We start from the raw sequence: 19,548 nt of genomic DNA, 5'->3' as shown, positions 1-19,548 counted from the left end.
CGTTTCGATTGATGCGATCCGATGCGAACGGCGCGAACTATATCATCGCTATATGCATAATGATTGATTGCCATTGTCATCGTCATCGTCATAGTCATTGGAGTCGTTATCGTTATTGTTATCGTTATCGTCTCTTAACACGCATTGCTCTAATTTGCCGGTGTTGTTGCGCATTATGGTTAAGTTTGTCGCCTGTTGCATATGAAATGAGTTTGTCCCCGCTACACCCACTTTGAGCCAGTCACGTTTGTTTTTCACTTTGCGTTAAAACTGTTTCTGTTTTTGGTTTCTGCTTTGCTTTTTTGTTTGTTTTGCTTCTCGGAAATTGCATTATCTTTTCCCATGCCCATGCCCATCCTCATCCCCATCCCCACAGAACGGTTATTTACTGCATTATGTCAAGCGAGTTTGATAAATGGTTTATGTAACTGCCAAGCTAGCAGTGTGTGCGAGACCAGCAACAGCGACGGCAATTACGCACTCCACTTCGTCAGCAAAGTGCAAAACCATTTAATCAATTAACGCCTCTGCTCCGTTTCAGACCTTTACTTGGTGTAAATGTCTCAGCTTTTATCAACCAAGCTTGCTGCTACAAATCTTACCAAACTCTTACAAGTTGTGTACTGGTTACTATAACATTTTCGTTTGATTGTGGAATACTAAAATGCAAGCAGCTAAGAGGTTATAGCTCTATTCTGCTATCTGCACTTGTTTGTTAGAATAGCTAAATTAGAATAGCTAAAATAAATTGTCATATTTCCCATATAATTTATAATTATATGTATTTGTACTACACATTATCACTATACAAAAGCATTTTCGTCTCTTGGACTTGAGGTTTTTCACTGTAATTATTTTTGGCAATATGAATATATATAATATAATAATAATAATAATTTAATTGTTAGATTAGTTCACAAAAAAAGTAATTTAGAATCAAAATTCAGCGAAATCATAAATCCAAAAAAGAATACAAATAACATGTAATACATTTGTTTTTCTTATTAATATAATTTAATAAATTCATGTATTGTAAATTGTGTACTGTGGCTTGGTTAAAATTTATCTTTTGAATCTTTCGCATCTTTCTGATCCGGGTGTTGCATTCATAATACTTAACAAATAATGTTATATTATTTTATCTTTCATATTTTACAGGTCAGTTCAACACTTACGATTTAACTGCAGCCGATGAAAGAGTCGAAGACTCAGCCGCCTATGATGATGTGGCTGTTGCAAAGTTAAGGGAAGCAGCAGCAGTAACAACACGCATACACGAAAAACCAGCAGAAATTGGTGAGTGAGAATGTTAGAAAATGAAAGAAAAGAGGTGCTCAGCTGAAATACATGTTTTGACAACCGTGCTTCAACATCCTCGATAGTATAGTGGTTAGTATCCCCGCCTGTCACGCGGGAGACCGGGGTTCAATTCCCCGTCGGGGAGATGTGAAGTTTTTTTCCTGCTCTTTTTTTACAAAAAAGAAGTGAATATATAACGTAACTAAATGAAGTATTCAATATATACTCAACGTGTTTAACAGAAACTATTTCAAACTTATATTGGTTATACCACTAACCATACAATAACGCCGTTAGCACATCGAATTTTCGAATGAGCCGAAGAGGCTCGGTGTTCGAATCGCAGCGCACGACCCGACTGGGGCGGCAATAATACTGTTTTCAATGGGACGTTTTGGTTGTATGGCGTGACGCATCTATGTATTGTATGGTTAGTGGTTATACTTTACATAATATTATAAGTGTTGACTTTTAATACTTATTTGTAGTTTATTAAAAGCCATTTTTAATGTAAAAATTTTAAAAATGTATTTAAAATTAAAAAAAAAAATTCGCAACGTCTCTCCCCGACGGGGAATTGAACCCCGGTCTCCCGCGTGACAGGCGGGGATACTAACCACTATACTATCGAGGATGTTGAACGCTGCCGGTCAAAATGTCTATTTGTACATACGCCTTTTTTCGTATTCACTGGGTCAATATGAATGAAAATGTTTTCTTTGGTGTATTGTTTTTCACTCTCTTTATTTACAATCTGTCTGTTTATACAATAAGTAAATTATTCAATACAACTAACAGAAAAAGCAGTTTTTTCGATGAGCCCTGCCATTTATATCATCTTATCAGTTGGATGGCAATTGTGAACACATACATACATATGTATGTACAAATACAAAGTGAGATGGACGAAATACAATTGTTTAGTGTATTGTAATTTGTGATTGTTGCATTGCGACATACAATATTTAAAAAGTACGTGTTCACTGATGCTTGGGTAATATAGAGCGATAGATTTTTTGATGGATCGAAGTAAATTACGTGAAATTTGGATTCCATATTATGCGTCAAGAGCAATTAGCTATCAGATCGATTTAAAGATTCATTAAACCGGAGTAGTAGTAGTCGATAAGAATCTACCAATAATAAATAAATCAGTGTTATTGGAAAAAATGTTTTTGTCAAGACTGTGCCAACATCCTCGATAGTATAGTGGTTAGTATCCCCGCCTGTCACGCGGGAGACCGGGGTTCAATTCCCCGTCGGGGAGAATGTCTACTCTATTTTAAAATAACTTTTTTTTTTATAAAGTTTTTTATACTCAGTAAGCATTAATAATTAATAATCGAAAAGTTCGGTATTGTATTTTTTGGTAAACTTCACTATTAACTATTGTCGTGTCGTTGCGTGTTGGACGGATTATTTTACATAAATTCATCAAGAGGAATAGACTATGGTAGAATAGTTTCAACAGAGGCAAAAAAATGATTTTTTTTTATTACATACATACATATATGGACATATTTTTGCAATTTCAGCTAATGCTTTATTTAATAGAGAGTTCAATCTTGTCGGATAGAGTTCATGAAATGGTATTTATTCTATTTGTGTTTTTAGTTATTTCAACTGCTCGTTGAAAGAATTGGTTAAGTAAAAAATTGAAAAAATCGTATCTCGATCTCCCCGACGGGGAATTGAACCCCGGTCTCCCGCGTGACAGGCGGGGATACTAACCACTATACTATCGAGGATGTTGAAATTGGCTTGCCTAAAAGACAATGTGGCATACGACATTCGCTTGAGGTTAAAAAGAATATTTATTCTAACTTGGGGTTCTTAAATTTTAGAAGTCTTATTGAGATTTTGTATTAATATAGAATTTTCGTAAATATGGTATACAACTCAAATCCAAATTTTAATTAATTTGCAACCATTTCAAAAAATTGAGCTAACACTTTCATCCCCAAGGTGTTAATGAAATATTTGTAATGCATTTACAAATTATTTTTGACTTGTTTAATATCTCCAGCACCCCAAAGAAGTTAACGTACACATTTATTATGCATGTATGTGCTTCTTGACTTATGCTCAGCCGTGCGTGTAATTATAATTTATCGTTATAATTTATCGGAATTTGTAGCATTTTTTGTTGTCCACATGCTGATGACAAAACACGAAATACGTTTGTACTTATTTTTACACACTAACAAAAGCGACTCGCCCACGTTGACACAAATTTCTTGTACAACACAAACCGAAATTTCCATGCAGTAAATACAACAGATATAGAGACACATTCACATTCAAGTGTTTGTGTGTATGTATGCAAGTGTATCTGTGAGATACATCAGTCCATTGCTACTCGAAAATGAGAGAAAAGGAGACGGGAAATCTTTTCCTTTGTTCAGAGCATCGACTGACATTGATTTAATGCCCAGCCACACTTGAAGTGACATTTCAAACCTTTTGGACAAGACCTTTTTGGGTATTGTCGGACCTTTGTTCTACTGAGGGAGATCGATAGAGTCCCAAAGATGGAAAGAGATCGAGAGAGAGAGAGAGAGAGGGATAAACAAAGACTGAGAGCAAGGGGAGCCTGTTGCGCACATCTGTTGGCCATGTTGGTCCGTTGGCTTGATGCATTCTTCATTCTGTATCTAATGTGTGTTGATTCGTTCCAGATACAGGTACAGATACCGATAACATATACTTGGGCCGCCAGTTTGTCTGGCATGTTGTCTACATCTTGTGTCTGAGAGACGTACAAAGGCGAACATTTAATTTCCATGGAAATACTCGAAACATTCCATGAAAAACCCATACCAATTGTATACAAATAAAAAATTCGTCTCTATACATACAAAATAAAGAAACAACAAAAAGTTGTTTCTCCCATTCTCTCAATGGTGGATGCTGTTTTTTTTCTTATTTAAACAAACGCAATAAATGTTAATGCACATCACTTAAAGGTGCTAATTGTAGACTGCAGCAAGTCCTCACGTTTGTAATATTAGTATAAGTCATAAAAATTTCGCGCCTAGCATTTTTGGTGCCAGACTCCCGACTGCCGCCTTCCGCCTCCCTCCTTCTTGTTGCACATTTCCACTCACTGTTGCAACCAAGAGTGCCCAACTCCCTTTTCCATTCTATACTTGTTCAAATCCCTATCTCTCTCTACTCTCACATACAAATACACGCTTCCAGCTAGATAATTGTAGAACAGACAGAGATGGCATTCACAGTGGCTGCTGAAAAAGAATGGAGATCCAAAAAGAAAAATCAACATTTTTCACAGTCTACAGTCTACAGAGAGTGCCAGACTTGTTGTGTTCCCATTAATTTTTCCTAGTTCAGTGTGAATGCTCTGGGTGGAGAAACCCATATATGAAGAAGGTATTTTATCTAAATCGTTTAAAATTATTTAATTGTAAAATTTTGTCAACATTATTTGCTTATTTTTTAACATTAATAAATGTTTACTAGTATTCGATTTTATCCATTTAAACTGTTTCTTTATTTGTTTGTCCACATCTAGTCTCTGTGAGTTTCCTCTTTAAATGTCTTTGGAGCTTACTCTCTTCATCACTCTGCCTTTTTATAGGGTATTGCACAGAGAAGCTTAATGCCCTCGCAGGCTGGCTGCATCCACCGTCTTTGGTGCACCACAGGCCATGGCGAGCGAAGTGTTGCCGGCTGTGCGCTGCGTGACTCCTACACTTGAGAAATCACACCTCGCCTGCCAGCACTCTCCACATCAACAACAATAATAACAACAACAACAACAATACGTTGAACAAGCGTAACAACAACTTACGTTATTATTAACAACAGCAAGAGCAAGAATCTGGCAATCAGCGAGTAGAATCTGACCAAAGCATTTAGATAGACAAATCCAGAGCAGAGGGCTCATGCCCAGCAAAATATTGTATATACTATAAGTTATGGTTTTTCTTTGTGCGAGATAATGAATGCATTTGGAGTCGAAATGTTTTTTTGGAGCTGATTCGAGGGATCATATGGGTTATCGTTGGACTGAAACTATGCTCGAGTTCATGGAGTACTCGACATTGCAGCTGTTATTCCAGCGAACGCAATGCCAAATGCGTTTTTAATGCAAAAGTATGAAATTCAACTACCTGAAAGCGGTTGAGCTGCTGGTCAGGTATTTACAAGCGAGCCTAATTAGCGAGGCTTCTGTTTGACTTATGCGGAATGGGTATCGGTTGACATCTAATGAGTTTTTGTGGACAGAGTTCATTAAGTGTTGGTGTTGCACAAGAGCGCAGATGAAAATCTTTGTGCTGGGATTATGATTGTACTTGCTAGAGATGGAGATGGAGATGGAATTGGCTTGGTGTTGCCACTAATCACACATTGCCTTAACAAATTCGAGACAAAGACTGTTATTATTATTGCTGGTTGTTATTGTTGTTGGCCAGTTGGCAGTTGTCAGTTGGATGCATATGCAAAAAAGGGCCTCAGATCCGTGCCCATTGCAAGTCTCCGTCGCAGTCCCAGCAATTACGCAGCCGACAGCCGTAGAAACAGCAGCAGCGGCAGCAGCAACAGCACCGACGGGCATTGCCCATGCCTTATATCTAGATATGTCAGTTATAATAAGCAGCAACGAAATACGATGCTACACAAACGGTTAAAGATCAAGATACTCGTACAAGCCATTCAAAACTTGAAATACAAGTGAGCGTGGCCAAAAGAAAAACGCCAAGTGAGCATCAAAGAGAGCACGCGTTTTAAATCGCGCACAAAACGCGCTACCGCTTTTGGCGCGCTCTCTCCATCAATCTATGTTTCCGTCTCTCTCATGCTCACTCTCTCTCTGTCGGTCACCCACACGTTGCCGACATAGAGACGCCAACGCGCTAGCGTAAAGTTTACAAGCACTTGAATGTGAGAGCGTTCGAATCATAGAAAGAGTGACAACAGTGCAAGAAAATACTAGTACAATAGTTACAATTCATGATTTCGGTAAATTTATTTTAAAAAGAAATAAATGTTTCTTACAATATATATTTGTGCAATAAAATAATTAATGTAATGTAATGTTTTAAAATGCAACTGTTTTCACGCATTTGAAGAATGAAATTCATGCAGACATTTGGAAAGTGCTGACTATTTACGCTCAGTGTTCTTAGCTCTCCCTTAATGCGGCTCTCTCAAATATTACCTCTCTCTTTCCGCTCTCTCTCTCTGTTTGAGTGCGCACACTCTCTTTATACGCCTGTTGCTGCAGGCCGCAGCAAAGTCAGTACCTCATACGTTGTGCTCGTGTTGTGACGTATCTGCGGATTTCGTGTCGTGGAGGCTGCGCTGCGTTTCTTTCGTCATTCGTTTGTCGTGCAATTAGCAAACATTTTAAATGGCAAAGATTATTAACTGAATTGGCAGTGCGCATAGATCAAATGACAAGTGTTTAAGAAATCTAAATGAACGGAACGGAAAATGAAAAAAATATTTATTGATTGCTAGATAGAATTGTGTGGATATTTGTGAATAATTATAAACGCGCTAAAAATAATTTAAATGAAAAAAGAGAAGAAAAAAACAAAACGAAACGTTCGGTTCACAAACAGTGTTGTGTCTGCCTGAAGTAAAGTGCCAAAAAGTTGTATCCAACTAGAAAGAAATAATAGTTTGAGATTCAAATCAAATTGTATTTTGGCAAGTGTCTGTCCCAACGTCTTTCGGTGTGGCTTTCGCAGGATATCCGACGACTCGACGTATGCTTGGATTGAATTTCACCTGATTTGTATTGCCACCTTTCGTATATAATTATAATCAACGTGATCACGCGCTCACACCACTGCGGCGACAACAACAACAAGCAGCAACAACAGCAACAACAAGGCCCAGCAAAAGAACAACAACAATAATAATAACGAGCAAAGGAAGAGGCAAGAACGGCGCACACACAGGATCAAGTTTGCCAAAAGCCATAATTTTGTCCGTTGTTGTATACACTTGGAACCCACCAAAGGGGGGAAGCAACAGGAGGCTCCATGGTGTCGCCGGTTTGACCGACGCCGCCGGCCAAACGACCGCAATAAACTAACCAAACCAAACCGAGACGAACCGAACCGAAAAGCAACCATCAGACTGACAGAGAGAGAGAGAGAGAAAGAGAGAGAGAGAGAGAGACGGAGAGAGGTGGAAGAGACAAAGGTATATAACGAATCCAGTTCTCGTTCTTCCACACGATCCACAACACACAACACCACATAGACAAACGGCTCGTGTTGCTACGTTGATGTTTGCAGTTGTTGTTGCTGCCGCTGCCGCATTTATTGTTTTGGTGCACGGCTGACCGAGAGATCGAGAGCTGAGCAACGGGTCCCAACACCCGAAGACAACAACTTGCAGAGAGGTTGCTGCATTGCAGCAACAGCAGCAGTCACTGTCGCTGTCGCTGCCCCACCGCTTCGCATAAAAATCATCGGCGTTGGTTGTTGTTGGTGTTGTTGCATCTTCAGACATGGCGCCGAAATCCAGAAAGAAGAAGGCACATGGTAAATATTAATATAACATTTCATTTATCTTTTTGTATGCCCCTGCGAACTCATAGATGGGGCATTTTAGTTGCAACTTAAAGCTAGAATGTACATATAGATAGAATATATTGTCGATTTAATCTTTCACTAAGTAATTATTTTAATATATTAATCTGCTAATGATATTTGGGCTTTAGTTTGAGCAATATTTATTTCAACCAAAATAAATTGAATAAGAATTGCTTACAACGAAATATTACAGGGAATCTGAGCGTCGAAAAGCTTAAGGCTGAGAATGATATTGTTTGACTCTTTTGTGTTGTTTTTCAATTATTGAAGTTTCCTATAGTTTCCCTTGCAGTTTTCTCCATGAGCTGAGCTGAGTTGAGTTGAGCTGAGATCTTCTGTCAACGTTATCGTTTCTTGAGATCGACGCGATAGTCGCGGAAATGGACATGTCCCAAGATCATGTTTCCATGATCTTCAACCGATGATTGTAGCTCATAAGTATGCAGTGCTCATATAACAAATCCTCTGAAAATATCCTGTTTAGTGTGTTCGTTGTCGATGGTTTTCAATTGAAAATTGAAATTTGTTGTTGCCTCTTTTTTGTTTTCTTCTAATTGCGTTTTGTTGTTCCCTCTATGTCAAGTGCTGAACACAAAACCGAGTCGAACAGAGAGCCAGAGAGAGAGAGAGAGAGAGATAGTAGAAGAGCGATGTCGACGCGAAAGGCGGCCTAAAATATGCGACGTCTGACGGCTCCGATATTCCCGTCTGCCGTCTCCTTTGCGCCTTTGCTTGTTGTGCATGTTTTTCTTAATTTTTTATGGACGTGCGCAGGTAGAACAGACCAGACTAGCAACACACAACAACAACAACAACAACAGCAGCAAGAAGAACAAAAACAACATGAAATGAACAAAAACAAAAATAAATAAAAATATACCCGAAATCAACGGGCACCCCTTGCAAATGAGGCAACCAAAAAAGATCAGCTGTCAATTTAATGGATGCCAGTCCTACATCTGTATAGATGTGAGTGTGCCTGTGTGTGTGTGTGTGTGTGACTATGAATTCTCGCATTTTATGTAGAACCTTGTGTCATTCGATTTCGTGTGCTTAGATTATTTTGATATGCATCTCAGCATTTAATTCAATCTACCCTCTAAGATTACTTTAAGTAAAGGCGATGTAACGTATTATGTCCATATAATGGATGATACCTAAAGTTGGAACTTCAAAAATGAATTTGAAAACAAGCTAAAATCGAATTTCTTATTGACTAAAAGATGCACAATTTCATCCGCATTAAATACAAAAATGTGTAAATGTTCCTATTCTCTTAGCCGAAAACAGATTCGAAAGGTATTTTTGGGTTCTCGGGTGCATAGATTCGTTAGAGTTCAAAGTTGGAGTGTTTCTTTCGCACATAATCCTCATTGTCAGTAGTTGACCAGGTGTAGCCGCCTCTTGTTCTCTGTTCATTGCATGATTTATATTGTACATACTTTTAATAATAAACTCGCCATGGGAGGCCTTCAGGGTGCGTCCCGGTCGGAATCGGAGTCTGAGTCAGTTCATAATGCGCAAGACAAATCGGGCAAATGGAGAAACGGTCAACAGATAAAAACCCAAAGACGAAACCCAAATGCGAAAACACCTTTTGATGTGGGACTTAGAGAAGTGTGTGAGAGCTCTTTTTGCTTCAAAAATTATGATTGAACCGAACTGGACAACGTAGGCTCCATTTTATGGAGGAAGTGCACAAGTGCAGGGTACGAGTATGCTATCATTATTTTCAGTTCAGTTATGATTAAATGCGCGACGTTTTCCGTTATCAGCACATCAAAATTTTCGTGGAACCACAATAAACTGATAAGGCAACTTTCGAGGTGTTGCTCCCTAGGTGTGCGTGTGTGTTTTATATGGCCCGACAACCTGGTCGTCGCTTGCCAGTTTGTTAGTATTGCCAGACTTAATCTAATCAGCGAGTCGCTGGCGTAAACAAACAAAATACAAATAAAAATAAAAATAATAACAATGAGTGCAAGTTAAAAAAAAAGCCAGGCCGACGCAACAACTACTCGCCCTCACCCTCGCCCTGAGCATAGATGTGGAAATACATACTCGAATTTTTGAACAATCATTTGTGAAACTGTTACAATTCGGAGTATTTGTGCTGACTTGTTTGCGCTGTTCGTCGTTCAAGTTTTGTGCGATTTACTTGCGAGTAGCATTTAAAATTAATTCACTTAAATGCCAACTTGCCGATTTTCGGGTTTTGTCGTGCAGCACACACAGCAGCGAAAGAGGTCATTGATTTTATGGGCCTGCATTCTGCATTCTGCATTCAATGTATCTGCGCCTCCTCTCCGCACCTCTCTTTTCTGTTCGTCGCTACTATTATCACTCAAATCGCCCGCTGTGGTCAGCAGAATTTACAGACGTCGCCGTGTCGCGTCTTAAAAGTCAAAACAAGCGAATTTGTTTTGTCTGCTTGGCGACTTGACGAATTTATTCATCATTCTGACTAACTCAAAAGATGACCCAGCCAGCTACGTGATCTATTCGTGTGAATACATGTCGATCTATTTACATACATAACCGAGTGCCAAGTGTATAGATCTCTCATTGAATCATTATTGACTCATACTACTTTGGATTAGCATTGGATTACTTTTCAATCTTTTAATTCACGACGTGTTCATTGATTATCGCATAAATATTCTTGGTCGGGATCAAAAGAGTGTTTTTTTTATCTGTTACCCATTATTTTATAACTTTGTGTCTATAGAAAATATATTCTTAATCAGCATCAACAGCCCAGACGATATAGCCATCTGATCGGGTCTTAGTAGCTTTGGTTACCAACTGGGTATAATTTGTACTGTATATTTTAAGTGTAGTACATTTCAATATTTTCGGAATATTTGTAGAATATCGTTGCATTCAAAATAGGTAGCGGGAATGTCATAGTCGATCACACTGGAAAATGCAAAATTATGTATTTTAAATTTCGGGAGAATCCCATGCCATTTACACAAGTTTTCGCAAAATCAAATCGTATAAACAAGAAAGATACACAAATCAACCAAAAAAGCTCAGATAATTCGAGTGTTTTTATTACTTTTTATTCATTAATGAATTTTTAAAATCGAAAAGTTCTAAATATTAATCTAGATTTATTCAATATATGTTTATCAAATTCTATATGTTCCTATTTTTAAACTGTAAAGATATTTTATTTAATTTTGAGATTAATCAAAGATCAAGAGCTTTTGTTTTATTGCTTTAGCCCTTCTGGGATTGCATGTGCTGACAGGAAGCTGCATTTACATAACAACTGTCAGTATGTGTATCTGCGTATCTTGCAGATACATTTCACTTCACTTCACTTCATCATCAGCAAATTCCATGCCATTGTAAGGCAGTACGGGCAATCCGTGGAGGGTTTTCCATTGCTTTGACAAACAACAGCAGCTGCCTGCGTATCCGTATCTGCATCTCTGAGTATCTGTCGGATGCAGAGCTGGCTCATTTCAGTCATTTTCACGCGCGCCCTCACATGTGTTGCACACACGTTGGCGACATATCTGCAAGAAGACCTGTAGCAGGATATGATCACACTCTGTGATAAATACAAAACGATATTCTTTTGATTTCGGGAACTTTTTGTCCTCATTATTCAGTACATCTTTGGGTGGAAATATGTATTGACTATTTTTAGCGAGTTGAATTTATGAGTGTTAGTCCATCATTATATTTATATCATATAATCAACTGCTACTGATTTCAGTAATTGAAATCTCATCTTAAACACGTTATAGCAGACAAGCTTTTTTAAAGAGATGAACCTAATATTTGGTATAATAATTAAATTCCTAATTCAAAAAAAGAGACTCCACCAATTAATTTTTATATATGTACATATGTATGATATGTAATTGAAGTTGCTTGGTGATTTATTAAAATAGAAGACCAATTCTTACTTTTGGATGAGGTTTTAGATTAATGATCAGCAAAAAATATTCTTATGGACTTATAGACATGCCATAGAAACTCGAGTCACGGGTATTTCGGTGTCGAGCAGTCTCGATGAAAGCATTTTGACTTCTTAGATTCCTCTCAGTGGATTTTCTATATGTGTACCACAGACAGCGCGACGGCAAGTTTATTAGACTGAAATAACAACAACAGTATGAACAATGGCCGACAACTGTTTGGGGGCCAGACAATGCGAAACGAACCATTGACAACGCTCATATAAAAGATATATTTATATGAATATGTATAATTGGATCTACTAGATGTCTTCACAGATGTATATTCTTGTCTCTCTATCTCTATCTCTCTCTCTTTCTCGCTTCTTCATTTTAGGAGCTAAGTTTTTTTGATATATTTGTGTACACAACGTAGCAGACGGTACATAGTATATATATCGGACTATGTTGCTGGCGCTGCACACGTCAGCAGAGCGCTTCGCAGCCATAAAAGGCGCGACAGCAGAATGTGTTTGATACCCTGCGCCTGTTTGACATAGAGTATTACAGTATTGTCCAAATGCAAGCGGGTGGCGAGTGTCCAAGAATATATAAATTATAAATGATTTGTGTTATTTGTGTTTCAGACTCAATGTACTTTTCGTTGTTCGAATCATGTTTATTTTTAACAATATTGTTAATATAAAATATAAATGCTATCCTCTCGATAGAACTGAATCTGAATCTCAATGGTCATACACGTTTTACTCTTCTTAGAGTGAGGGTATTTACTAGTCGTACTTTTAAGACTAGATCGCACTAAACTTGTTGATTCATAATAAGGTGACCAAAGCCAAATAAACGTGTACAAAATCAAATTTTATAATTTGACAGTCGCCGGCTTTCGCCAGGCTGTCTGTAGCAGCAACTGGTCGCTGTTGATTTGGTTGTTGTTGTTGTTGTTGGTATCCAAAACGGCAGCAGCAACATGTTGCTGCTGTCAATGGCTGAGGGTAGCAGCAAATCAGAGCTAAAGCCACAGAAGCAGCAACATGGCCTAGACTTTTGTATGCCAGGCGTGTGCTGCACATAAATTTAATTGACATTTTGACGCGACTTGCATATTGGCCATTGGGCCACCCACACGAGCATAAACTTAGTATTCAAATTGGCCAAAAGGCTGCTGATTGATGGCAACTGTCAATTTCCTCCATTTCCTTTAGTTTTATCATTGGCTTTAGCCTCTTTCCTGTAGCTTATTTTTAAGTCGCCGCGGCGACGACTCAGTTTAAATATAAGTAAATGTTTATTTTTGTAGCGCGGAGCAAGCCAAATAGCATTTGCTATTTCATATGGCAGACGCATAAATTTAAAATTCTTTTTTTTTCTGTTTCTTTTTTGTCGATCGAAAAACAAAGACGACTTATTAGCATCGCATTTGTTTCATCTGCGTTGAGCTATAAAACAACACATCAAAGTAATACCGAAACGGGTTGCATCAACTCGAGAAGTATCTGCTGATCGGCAGAGCGAGTTTGTTGGAGTTTAGCACGGATAGGGTATCTGATGGTCGGGCTGCATGCGAATTGATATCGCAATGACGCTGTGGGGCAGGTTTGTGCAAAGACGGCTACTGTTGAATCGACAAGCAGCAGCATAAGCAACAGCAACAATGATAGCTAATCATCACCATTATAATCATTATGACGCCTTCATTTTGCGATTTAGATATTCGAAGATTTGGCGATTCGCCGACTTAGCGACTTGGCGATTTGCATTTATCAACATCAGCCGTAATTTACTGTTGAAATTGCCATAAAAAAATCAAGCGAATTTATTTATTGTTGTATTTAAATTCGATTTTCAATCCCAAATAGGTCCAGAACCAGTTGCTATTTGATTTATACATTTAGTTTTTGCTTCGATTTAATTTTTTAATTGATCATTTTATTTGTATCTTTGATTAATTGTTACTAACCTTATTTATTTCTCTTTTTATTACAGGTAAGTTTCGACATAAAGGAAAATATAAATCGAGTTTGTATATAATAACTACAACATTTTACACTGATCTGGCTTCAGAGATTTTCCATTTATTCATTATGAGCTCAGAATCTCCACAGCATCATTTTGGGTGGTCCACACTCATTGCAATTCCAGACCAGATGATTCAAAATATCTCATTTGTGTTTTTAATCATTTTGCGACTGCAATTAAAAACCATTAAGCCAAATCGGCGGGCACAGTCTGGCGGCGACCTCTCTAATTAAAGCTGATTGTGTTGATTTGAACGGGGCACATGCAAAATACATATGCATCGAAAATAATTTCCACGACATCAATGTGCACTGTACGTAAATGCAATTGTTTTTAATTGCCAGCAAGAGCAGGACAAAAGGGGACAATGGGGTACAGAGAATGACTCCCCATATACCAAAGCGTATATATGGATGCAGTTTTAAATCTGATAAACACACAAAATAAACGTTTTGTGTCCATCTATGACTATTTGGGTTATTGGCATTTCATTCATAACAACTCGAGGCAGTTTGTACAGACAACCTAGGCACATATGTATATAGACGCGGTTCGGCATTAATTATAGCTATTTATAAGGAAAAATCATTTTAAAAGTTGTCATGCTCACAACACAAACTGAAAACAACAACAACAATCACAACGTCAGAGGTTTAGCTTCGGAAATACAACTTTAGACGAGAAACGACAACAGCGTAAAGCAAAACTCGTTTACCTTCGCTGTCGTTCTTCTTTTCGATACCCTGTATCTAGTTAATGAAAATACGAGTGAATACACTTTCCGGCTCAAACTTTTTTTTTCAGAATTAATCAGTTCATTTAGTAGAATTATATGTATTTATTTTACTTAGACAAAATGTGCTTGAACTCAATCAGTTCCTATTGCAGAGTATGTTCAAGCCAAGCATACACTTCGAAATCCTCTATATGTTACATTTTTTTCTTTTTAAGAAAAACAGTCAATTTCGTTTTAGTTATAAACATTGTTTAAAGTCCGATGATTAATTTATTCGCATCGAGAAGGGGAGAACAGAAGAGATCTTCAAACCGAATACCCTTTACACTCTACAATCGCGAGTCAGATAATTAATACATACATATCTCAATTCAGTAGCTGTTCGATTAATTTTCTTGCGATTATCGACTAGGTTATTTATCGAATATCGTCACAGCTTGACTATACAAACCCAAAAAACAGATGCTTAATTAAAGCTATAAACTTTGGACAATGGCATCTGGTCGCAGCAATTTGCATTTCATTCGTTGCTGCTGAGGGCGTATGCAAAAAAACAAATTCAAAATAAATACAAAAAGAAGCGATTAATTACTATTGATTTACGGGGCGTATGCTTGATTTATGTATACAAATAAATACATATACGCGCTAGCGTTTGTCCAAGACGTAAGATTAAAAATAAAAAAAAACAGCGGGCGTTTCTATTTGTGTACGAGCGAACGCTGACAAAAATAAGTAACTGGAGATAATGAAGATATTTATATTGATGATGAAGATAATGATAAAAGCACAAAGGATGACGACGACTTTCATGTCCATCCCAAGTCTTGTTGCAACTTGCAAGTTCAGAGCAGCCGCCAAAATTTCACTTGTGTATTACAGTCTTCCTCTGTTGCTGTTGTAATTTATGCAGCTCTCTATGTTTTCGAGCATTTCAATCAGCTAACAAACTGGTATGTGTACCTTTATATGTACATATAGCAAACGCTATTCTTTTGAACCCGGATGTGTGTAGCACAGAGACGTGGCAAAAGGGAGGCTAAATCAAAGTCAGATTTGGATATGTCAATCGTTTAATGTAAATCGAAATGAGAATGAATGAAGAGTCTACGTTCTTCTACGTTTTATACTCGTTCCCCAGAGAGTAGAAGGGTATTATAACTTTGTGCCTTCACGAAATGCATGTAACAGGCAGAAGGAGCGATTTTTGGTATATACTATACAATAATAAATTCAGTATTTTTGATTCCTGAAATTTTGGTTGCGCTCAGATAAAAATTATCGAAGAATATAGAAGAAGGCTCCTGTATATATGGTATATTTTGTACTCTATGGAATATTGTGAGTGTTGTACCATATCGATATACCAAATATACCCATCGGTATATTTTGTATATTTGTGGAATATTTTCGGTATATTTGTAGAATATGGTTTTCATTTATTGGGCACACTCGACTGTAGCTTTCTTACTTGTTACACTTTCTTTTTTTCTCTGAAAATTGAATAACTGCGAATCGAAATCATTTGGCACTTTGTCAAGATTTGAATTATCGTAAATGGATGTTTACTGTTCACATCCCCTTTTGAGGCTGACTACGCCCCCGTGCTGAGCCGTTGGCATCTAATGCGAATTCCGTTTAAGCCTTATGTATGTATGTAGATTAGATTATGTATGCTGATTATGCGCAGGGTTGGACACTCGACAGTCAATCTTTAAGCCAGCCAATATGTGACTCGAGTCGCGTGGGTGTTGTTGTTGCTTGTGCTGCTGCTGCCGCTGCTGCTGCTGCTGCTGGTAGATGATGGCTGATGGTTGTGGTTACCTTCTGCTTTGCATGTGAAACGAGTTTCTTAAAAATACTCGTATGCCGAGAGCAGACAGAGACGGAGACAGAGATCGAGACGCCCTTGTTTCACAGCAGCATCCGGCGGCGGCAAAGCCCACGCAGCAAACAGTTCCCTAGCAGTCCCTAACAGCTCTCACTGTGTCTCTGTTGTATTCACACTCTCTCACCGAATCTTTGTCTCTTGCTCTCTTTCGTACTCTTTTGGTTTTTTTGAGCCCACGCGCCAGCAGCTGGACGCGTTTTCCATAGCTCAACTGCCGCTTGGGCGTTATTTGATTTAATTAAAAATATGCGACACTTAATTAAAACGCATGCAGACGCTTTTAAGATTTTGCAACTGCCGCAGTCGGACTCGCTGGATGAATGGCGCACTCACGACTGACACATGCAGCCAGTCTAGTACAAGTAGAGTTTTATTAAGAATTTTGACAGCGTTTTGATTAAGAGGCAGCCGCAAGGCAATCACTGTCTTACCAGCAGCAGCAGCAGCAGCACTTGGCCAACGAAAACGCCCACGACAAACAGTCTTCCAAGTAGTTTTATTAGAAATAACTGGTTGGCATTTCCACAGACTTGCTAAATAAAACGTAGTGTGTATATGTGTAGTATATTCACTATCTTGGAGTCTGAGAGAAAACAAAAAGCCAATCATGCACTTTACAGCAGCTTAACAGTCGAGAAAACATGTTTCAGCATTTACTGCGTTTGTTGTTTCTGTTGCTTTTGTTTGTATTGCCGGTGACACGTTTTGAAAGTCAATTAAACGCCTGTAATATGCATTTATGCAAATCAACCGCATTGGAATGCAAATCACAATTGCCAATAGCATAAGCGCAGCTTCTATTCACTAACAAGTCGGAACAGTGACTTAGCAGATCGTTTACAAGAATGCGTGTTCACATTAACACTTCAGAAATATCTTTATACCTGTTCTATGTTTCATTTAACGCATTCATTTAGTTCAAGTCCGTTAAGTTCACTGGATCTTTCAGTTACCTATTACCACATGAAATTAAATGTTGTTTGCAGATTGATTGAGCTCAAGCCGCACAACCAGTTTTTGAAGTGTTAATTTTGACACGTCAGAACTCTCTATGTTTGAATATCGTTAAATGTTTATTCCTCAAACTTGAGTAGCACTTTAGTAAATTTTATTAGACATTAGCATGCAAGAATAGCGATAACAACTCTTGCCAATTATCGCAGGCAAGGGAACAAAGTCTAAGCAAAGTCTTAGGGGAAGTTCAGCTATTGGAAAAACGTAAAATCATGCTCTGAAAAAGCTTTTATTTGCGAAAAATATTTTTATTGCATACAATTTGAGCGTGTTGACCAAAAGCAAATTGATCTTGATAATCAGCTAAAAGGAACTTTCATCTTACCCGGCTTTGTTTACAGTTTCTGTTTTAAAGTTCTAAACTCATCTGTTGCTACTAAGTTAAAGAATTTGAAAACGTTTGTATGGCAAAAAACGCCGGCTTCAATCGTATCTTAGTTGCTTTGGCTGACAATCCGCCATATTTTGTACTGTATATTTTTTGGTTTAGTACAATTATGATATACCAAATATAGGCTTTGGTATATTTTCGTATTTTTGCTGTACATTTTTGATATAATGTAAGAAAATGGTTTTATCGAAGCGGGTATCTCACTGTCAAACACACTCGACTGAGGCCCTCTTACTTGTTTAAACTGGTATTTCTATTGAGTCAAGCTCATTTTTTGCTCTTCGCTAGATCTTGATGTGTAAATATGGCGATGAATTTCCTGGACTATTAAAGTACACTTATAAAGTAATACCTGATCCAATGTTCAATTTTATTTGTTAGGAATGATCAATGAAAAGACTTTAATAAATGTAATCACTAAACTGTAATTTGTTGTACTCTCGAGGCTTTCAATTCACTTACTAGCAGCAGCTGCAGCTGCGAAGATTGCCGTTTGACGTTTGGCGTTGGGGGTTGGCCATGTTTACAGCGTGAATCAGCTAACGATTTCCGCTGCCAACGCGCATCACCACACCACACCAAACAAAACAACACAGCCCATCACATCACATAGTCGTGATGTAGTTTCAGAGTAGGTGCACTTTTCCACAAGCTGCGATAGCTGATTTTGCATTTACATTTCGATTGCATTCGCATTCAAGCGTTTATCATATTTCCTCGCTCGCTCACTCGCTGTCTCTTTCTCGCTCTTTGAGGCGTGGGCTGCAGTCGTGTCGTAAACATTATGTCAGATGGCCGCCCAATCTATAAATACTCCTACAACATTGGGCGACACTCGCAACAGCTTCACAGCGCTCCAGCCAAAATGCGTGGCATGCCACACTCTAGGCACATCCGCCATGCTTGCTCCGTGCGTCGCCTTCTTCGGAAATGTTTGCCAAATGCCACAAGACTCGTGCTGCATAGAAACATATGTACGTGCTGGCTGGCTGGCTGGCAGGTCATGTGCTACCTAAAGATATACAAATCGGGCCACTATCTTCACCTACATACGAGAGAATGCGTATGTGTTTGTGCAATTCGAGTGTGTGTATTTATCTGATAGATACATACGTATTCATAGTAAGCCCGCTGACGTTGGCTCACTCGGAGGTGAGCTCATCAATGGCATCAACAGAATCAACAATAGCAACAGCTGCTACATCTGCGATTGTCTCTATCTATGACTCTGCTTCTGTCTCTAACTCATCTTGTGCTTTTGCCACAGTAGCAGAGAGTTTGCCTGTTGCCAAAATGTTTACAGCAAACATAAGTACATCAACAATCGGACAGAATTAATGCCAGCAAAAAACTGTTTGCAATACGCCGAAGATTAAATACTTTATTCGCGTAGAATACATAGATTGATAGTCAATTGATTAATGGGGAATCAGTTGCCATTTTTATCCCTTCGATGTGTCTTTTAAATGCATTGTCAAATATTTTCGCTCGATTATATTATATGGATCCTATAAAACAACTTCTCAGACTGGCGATAGGGTGAATGTATTCCTGCAAAATTCAAAATGTTTTGCTATATAACTAATGGTTCTTGTAATAAATACACAAAAAAAAAAATTTTATTAAATTTAGTTTATTCTTTATGTAATAAAAGTCAAATTGTTATGATATATTAAGCAGTTGCTTTTAGTAAT

At 38.1% G+C, this 19,548-nt stretch overlaps 1 protein-coding gene and 4 non-coding genes across 6 annotated transcripts in view; 3 read left to right on the top strand and 2 right to left on the bottom strand.

Moving 5' to 3' along the window:
• LOC133842763 (bone morphogenetic protein receptor type-1B) overlaps positions 1–19,548 on the top strand; it is a 54,119-nt gene that overhangs the window by 28,352 nt on the left and 6,219 nt on the right. Inside the window, exon 2 of one of the 2 annotated variants that reach the window (XM_062276000.1) lies at positions 1,159–1,296. In XM_062276000.1, coding sequence (XP_062131984.1) covers positions 1,159–1,296 — 138 coding nt within the window. Of the gene's footprint in view, positions 1–1,158; positions 1,297–6,570; positions 7,821–19,548 lie in introns of those variants that run through there. The other variant, XM_062276008.1, reaches the window with a different exon arrangement.
• Positions 1,373–1,444, top strand: Trnad-guc (transfer RNA aspartic acid (anticodon GUC)). The gene has a single exon. It is a non-coding gene; the product is annotated as a tRNA-Asp (tRNA).
• Trnad-guc (transfer RNA aspartic acid (anticodon GUC)) lies at positions 1,862–1,933 on the bottom strand. The gene has a single exon. It is a non-coding gene; the product is annotated as a tRNA-Asp (tRNA).
• On the top strand, positions 2,495–2,566 carry Trnad-guc (transfer RNA aspartic acid (anticodon GUC)). Its single transcript has one exon. It is a non-coding gene; the product is annotated as a tRNA-Asp (tRNA).
• On the bottom strand, positions 2,976–3,047 carry Trnad-guc (transfer RNA aspartic acid (anticodon GUC)). Its single transcript has one exon. It is a non-coding gene; the product is annotated as a tRNA-Asp (tRNA).

This window comes from Drosophila sulfurigaster, chromosome 2L (genome assembly GCF_023558435.1).
Source record: "Drosophila sulfurigaster albostrigata strain 15112-1811.04 chromosome 2L, ASM2355843v2, whole genome shotgun sequence".
Lineage (NCBI taxonomy): Eukaryota > Metazoa > Arthropoda > Insecta > Diptera > Drosophilidae > Drosophila > Drosophila sulfurigaster.
Note: the sequence above shows the minus strand (reverse complement) of the source record. Positions and strands in the feature narration are given on the sequence as shown.